The following is a 6,878-nucleotide window of genomic DNA, read 5'->3' on the forward strand; positions in this document are numbered from 1 at the left end:
GTGTCACAGAAATGCAACACTGTCTAAATTGGCGTAGGTGAGACTTCAGGCGCTTGGCCTGCTGACAATCTCTTATATACAAGTTACGAATGATCTGTTTGCATCTAAACTGAAGTTAATCTCGGCCCCCTATCAGTTAGCTGCAACATACGTTTTTGTTACTTGAAGATAATGATAATACATGACCCAAGTATTGGCCACATTATGTCAATGTACAGCGTGTATCGTTCTCAATTGCAATTCTCACTCAGATAGATAGTTAATATGTTTTTACAGATTTTGATAAGGCATTTTTAGGAGGTGTGTTGGGAGGAGGGGAATAAAACGGAAGTGTCTCATTGCGAGTGAAACATGTACAATTGCAACTATTCCAATGATTATTTTTAATGTTCATTGCTTTATTCTATCTATAAAACATTTTAGAAATGATCTGAACGTAAATTCATCCAGGAAAATTTGATCGAGTCTGTTAAAGTGTAATACTTTATTTTAGAATGAACCCAGATGGCATTTTCCTACACATTGTAACACGAAACGTGAAAACCAAAAAAAAGTGCCAGTTAATCGTAAATTCAAAATATCAATTTATCTGTTGACAGGAAACAATAACTTGAGGAAATAGCTATGTGGAAACTGACAATCTCAAAAACAAAAAAAAAGCAGAAACGACATGCTTCAGTTGTAATAGATTAAGATGTAAGTGTATTTCACTCGATATAATGTGTCTTCGTAAGTTATTACAGTTTCTTAAAATCGAAAACTTACTTTTAAAATATTATGACCATTTACAGATAACTTTTAGATATAAAGCAATTTAAACGTTTATGACTCTACCATAAGTCTAGTCTGGAGCTCCGTAGTGTGATACATATTGCACATGTAAACACTAACTTGCAAACATTGTATTCTGTAACACTTTTATGTTATCAGAGTTTTCACATCCTACTATCAAGTTCCCTGTTCTTTTTTCAAAGCATAACGCGACTGGTTTGCCAATTTCCTTCTTGGATGTAATAATTTTGCCGAGGGATTCGCCGTCTTTACTAAACATAACTATATTGCCCGTTTCATGTGCAGCTACACTGTTCCTTCCTCAGAAATACACACAGCAGATGTCCCTACGAGACTTGTGTCACTTAGTGTACCCTTCAGTTCACCATACTGGTTAAACTTTAGAACACGTTCGCTGTAATCAGCAATATATACAGAATTATCGTTATCACTTACAAATATGTTTTGAGTTTCTCCCTCAAATATTTCTGAATCACATTTATCACATTCTAATCTTTTAAGAAGTATTCCTGTACCACTATATACATTTACATAGCTGCCAGCGCATACCCATATATTATTAGTACAAAATGCAATACCATAGTAGCCCCCACCTTCTATAGACATTGTCCTTATAACTGACATTGTTTTACCAACTCTCAACACTTGCATCTCGTCCTTGTTCAGTTTGACAGCAACTTCGTTTTCCCCTATGCAACATACACCCATAGGGCCAGACCCAAAATCTATATAATCTTGAACATTATACACATTGTCAAGTCTTTTAACTTTTTCATTGTCTACATCGGCGAGCAGAATAGTGCCATCAGGAAGGCAACATATATCGGTAATATTGCAAGTGCCTCTGTCTGCATCGACTCTCACATTCGCTTCAATTGTTAACCATCTGCGTTTCTCCTGATATGATTGAGAATAAGCATCTTTGGAAGTTTCTAAATCCTCTCGTACTTGTCCTAGCGATGTGGATTTCACTACTGTATCTCTAAGCACTTTGTTTCTTTCAAATGACAAGTTCTGAGCTTTAGTGTCGATGGAGGCGAGAAGCTTCCCCGATTGGGTAGATACCTGTTCTGCCAACTTCATCCTGACAAACCGATTGGTGACTGGAGAATGCTTCGAGTTCATCAATTCATTTTTATGTTTCTCAACGTCGCGTACCGCTACTTGGCAGTTAGCTATCTCCAATTGAAACTTCTTCGTCATGGACATGTGCTTTTCATCTAATTCATTATCTGAAAGTACCTTTAACTGTCTTAAGGTAGAAACCATTTGATTTATAAGGTCCTGTTGTTCTTTTGAAATTTCCATTTTCCTACTATTTACCAGTTCAATATTTTCTTCTTTTGTCATTATAAGAGCGTCTAAGTTTACTTGCATTTCAGCTAGTTCATGAATTATTGTTTCGTACTTAGACTGACTAAAGTGCGTGTTGATAATGTCGGCTACTTCTTCTACCTGGCAGCAAGCTCTAGCAAAGAAAACAAGAATGGAATTTATATGTGTGTTGAAATATATGGATGTAGAAGAAGAAACTAATACTGACATTTCATCATTTTGTATAACAACCTATAAGGTATCTGTAATGTCAATTACTTTAAGATAACAGCAGGACATTGACAACAAAAGTAGTCATCATTTTATGCCTAAACGTTGTTTTTTTTCGTAGAAAATGTCTATCAACATCTGACCGAACCTCCTCGTCACAAGATGTTTATCCCCGCGATATAGTGAATATCCCTGACTTTATTTGTCCCATCTCTGGTACAAAATGCAAACAAATCATAATGTATTACTACATTCTTTACCTATGATCTTTAGCCACACAAAGAGCACAATACACCATATCATGATTGCCACAATACATCTCGACTTCTCGTTCTGGATGCTTTGGACATTTTGCTTTAACTACAGATGGAAGCATATGGCTGTCTTGTTTCTGAACTTCTTCTATGGTAAACAGGTGGTGGTTCTTTGATGAAGAAATCCGCTTGTGGTATTTAGTACAAGTCGAGCACAGCCATTGCGTGCATGCCCGGCAATAATAAATTGCAGCGTATCTACACCCGTCATCTGCACACGGAGTACACGTGTATTCATATTCAACGTCCGAACCAAATTGTATTAAAGTGAAATCATCGGATCCTCCTTCTGCCATCATTCAAAATCTGGAAGTATATTATTAAACAAAATATCTATCAAAATAAAGGTACCATTGGAACAACCACACAGAAGATTTGATAGATACTACCTACATGAGAGATATCACAATCAGATATGTATCCTACAGAATTTACTGCACCATAAATTCACTATATCATTAATCGAAATCCTAGAAGCTGTTTTCTCACAATCCCTATAAGGCCCGAAACAGGAGGATGTTACAATGTAAACGTAAATAAAAAAGATTTCGAATTCATATTCAGACAAAATGCATATCAGACTTATGGCTCTTAGCCTACCTACTCACCTAATGATGATAAACAAATCTGCAAAGTTTCAAAGGTAATGGTCTTATAGTATTAAAGTAAAGTGGTCCTAAACAAAAATTTTAACCCAGAAAATCAAGTTTTCTAAGTACACAAAGGGTCATAATTCTGTCAAAATGTAGGTTAGAGTTATGGTTTTGGGTCTACTTACTCATCTTATAATGATAAACGATTGTGCAAAGTTTCAAAACTATACCTCTTACAGTTTTTTTTTCTTTTGGGTCGGGGGGATGGGGGGTCGGCGGGAGGACCTAAAATAATTTCAGCAAAAAAAAAAATCAAATTTTCTAATTAGGAAAATGGCCATTATTCCCGAAGTAGGGAAAAACCCATAGACTGTTTCCCGAACGGGAATTTTCCCATACTAACAGGGTAATGGTTGTCTCACGCAAGAATGAATTCTAATTTCAAAATCAATTCAATGCAATATTTATTTGTACGTTTGGCCTCGTAACAACAGAAATAAATCATGAAACCCCTACATATTTGCACCTTGGTAATTTTGTCCAACGGGCTTCGTCGGAACAGCCGGCTACCTAGTCTGTTGTTTGTCTCCATTGTTTTCATGTTGAGGTAGGTTGATGATAAATAGATATATAAATCCCGCACGATAACTCAAACGATAAGTTAAACATGTTTGATAATTACGATTTTTCTTTATTAAAACGTTTCAATACAGACAATATTTTTGTATAACATTACACTGCACTCAAGTTGTACATTTTTGTATAACATTACATCATAGGCGTAGGAGCTGGGGGGGAGGGGGGGGAGGGGGCAAACTATAGTTTGCCCCCCCCCCCCCCTTAAGCCTGTTTACGCATGTAAACGTTATGTATTTTTTTTTCATTGTCCATTTAAGAGAAATGATATTTCCACAACTTTATATCACAATTAGACAAATGCAGCGCTAATTGATTGTATGTCCAGGGCTTCAACAGAAGAATGTAAAAAGATGGCACACTTAATTAGAACAATACATATTAAGACAGTTCAGTGCGTAGTCGTATGTGTATCATACGACTAACTCAATGATTGCTAAAACATAGAGGCTTGAGGGGGCCTATGGCCCATTTGGCCCAGCTGTACAAGGCTTTGAGGCTTTGTCATGAATAATGCACCGGGGATACCTTGCCGCCTAACTCCCCCCCCCCCCTCCCCCCCCCCACCACCGCCGGTCAAAAAGGTTTGCCCCCCCCCCCCACCCAAAGTTAAACTCGCTCCTACGCCCATGTACATTGCTCTCAAGTTCTACCATTGACAACCTTTTTGAGTTCAACGATGCATAACAATCAAACAATAATATAAACATGCTGTCGTTTACTAATAAGCTTTGATAATGTGGCAGTTGAGTCCAATAAGTCCAGAGTGTTCAATGGTAATCCGTCATAGATCCATTGTAAAACAACTATTGGATTTACCTGTATCGGAAAATAAACAGTGTCGATTGTATTTAGGTCAACTGCCACATTATCGAAGTTTATTAGTAAATTATCGTGCGGAAGTATTATTCTTTTAGCAATATGTAAATTAACAATCAGAAGCATTTTCGTTTTAAACAAATTATAATAACATCTTGTCCTACCTTTGTTTTCAAAATAACTTGAAAACAAGTAGATCTACTTTTTTTATCCGTGTTCACATCACTGAAGTCTTTAAAAGGCTTAATGTGTAAATAATACACACACGTACATAGAGCAAACTACATAGATCTATTCTATTTATAGAAAAAATTAATCATACGTATCACGCGGGTCCAGAGGGGCAAGGGCTCCGCACCCCCCACTATCACACGCACTCATTAGAAAACATACCCCAATATGATCTCATGCGCGGATACAGCGGGGGGGGGGGGGGGGGGGGGGGGCTACATACGACCCGACGTAATTCATGTTAATTTATGTTAAATATCTCAAAGAAACAAAGAATTTTACCTCTAAGAAAACTTAATTTTATTATTTTCCCCAAAAATAAGGGGTATACTGTATATAAAATTGCAATGGAAAAGGTGTTCAATGTCAAAATTTTCCATGGGGATGGGTTGGGGGGGGCATGCCCCCGACCCCTCTAGCTGATCGGCTTCTTTTATATTTCAGGCTGTTTTGACAACCCTATACTTGTAAACGGCTAACATCCACACACACACAAATCAAAATATTTAGTGTATAAATTATAAAGACACATGTTTGTAATAGTAAGGGGTCGATCGGACCCCCCCCCCCCACCCCCGCCTGAGAAAATTGGCTGGATCTGCGCATGGATCAATTCACTGATCCGTTTTAACATTGAACAAATATTTCCACCGTTCTCTCTATAAACTGCAGTGGTTAAGGACATTAATATTCTTATATCATGATCAATCTAGTATGTACACAATGTTACACAATTGTTCTATTGTTCTCTGCGGGTTAAAAACCAAAATGAATACCTACATACCATACCTGCGCACGTGCACGAGTATCATACCATACCTGCGCTCGTGCACAGGTATCATACCATACCTGAGCACGTGAAAAGAATGTTAGATGAGTTCAAACTTTAATGTTTATTTAATGCCATGTTATTGTCCGTAAGTATTGACCTGACACTCAAGAATCTTCCGTATATTTTCCGTAAATTAATTCTCGGTGTCTGAAGTTAAATAGCGATATAAATGTTGCGTATATATTTCTTTATAATTTTCACAATGTCACATGTGCAAATAGCTGTGCCGACAAAACGTTTAGCTGCTGAACTGCATTTTTGGTTCAACTCCTGCGTACTGACCATTTCCCCCCAAATTTTATCGGCAGAAATATTGCCATATTTATCTGGTCTATAAGCGTTATAGAAAATGTCAAATAAAACATTTTTTAAAAGTATCTTAGATAAAAAAAAAAATTCTCACCAGCGTTTCCTGAAAATGAATACTAGATCTACAAGAGAAAGCAATCAGATTTCGTGAAATGTGTTACACAGATATTGTATGAGTAAAAGTAACATCAATAACAACATTACATTGAATTAAAAAAAATGGTCTGAGGTGATTTTGAACTCGTGGTATCGTGCGTGGCAGTCAGACAGCTACCACTATGCCACCGTGCCATTGGTTATTTATATTGGTTATTTTAGGATACAAATATTTTGTAAAATAATGGAAACCCCCGAAAATACTGGTGAAGAAAAATGAGTGCCAGGTCAATACTTACGGAAAATATACAATACCTGCGTCAAGTAGCATTTACAAATGTATACTTTTTTTAAATATTGTATATTTTGATCTACAAGATACATTCACGGCTAAGTACTTAACAGGGAGGAGAAGAAGATAATCATTTTAATTATTGTTGTTAGATGATGATGATGATGATGATGATGATGACGACGACCACGACCACGACGAAACCGTAAATGCAGAGTCCGAAACTAAGTTTATCATGAAAAATGTTTCTTAAACATGCAACCGAAGTGTGAAGTTGTGCAATAAAAGATAAAAAAAATCCCAACAAATAATTGGTTAACAAAAATGCATTAACACTGGTGAATTAGCAGAACTTTCATAAACTTTTTTAATCTCATTTTACGTATTTCAATTTACCTACTGAAGTTCAAGTAATTCCC

At 36.6% G+C, this 6,878-nt stretch overlaps 1 protein-coding gene across 1 annotated transcript; it reads right to left on the reverse strand.

Annotated features, from left to right (window-relative positions):
• Window positions 1-387: 387 nt before the first annotated feature.
• On the reverse strand, window positions 388-4,981 carry LOC123550307 (E3 ubiquitin-protein ligase Midline-1-like). Its single transcript, XM_053545125.1, has 3 exons — window positions 4,864-4,981; window positions 2,598-2,957; window positions 388-2,260 (listed from the first exon to the last, which is right to left on the reverse strand). Exons 2-3 carry the CDS (start codon window positions 2,948-2,950, stop codon window positions 1,078-1,080), a joined length of 1,536 nt encoding a protein of 511 aa, XP_053401100.1. The 5' UTR covers window positions 2,951-2,957; window positions 4,864-4,981; the 3' UTR covers window positions 388-1,077.
• Window positions 4,982-6,878: the final 1,897 nt, after the last annotated feature.

This window comes from Mercenaria mercenaria, chromosome 6 (assembly GCF_021730395.1).
Source record: "Mercenaria mercenaria strain notata chromosome 6, MADL_Memer_1, whole genome shotgun sequence".
NCBI classification, from domain to species: Eukaryota; Metazoa; Mollusca; class Bivalvia; order Venerida; family Veneridae; genus Mercenaria; species Mercenaria mercenaria.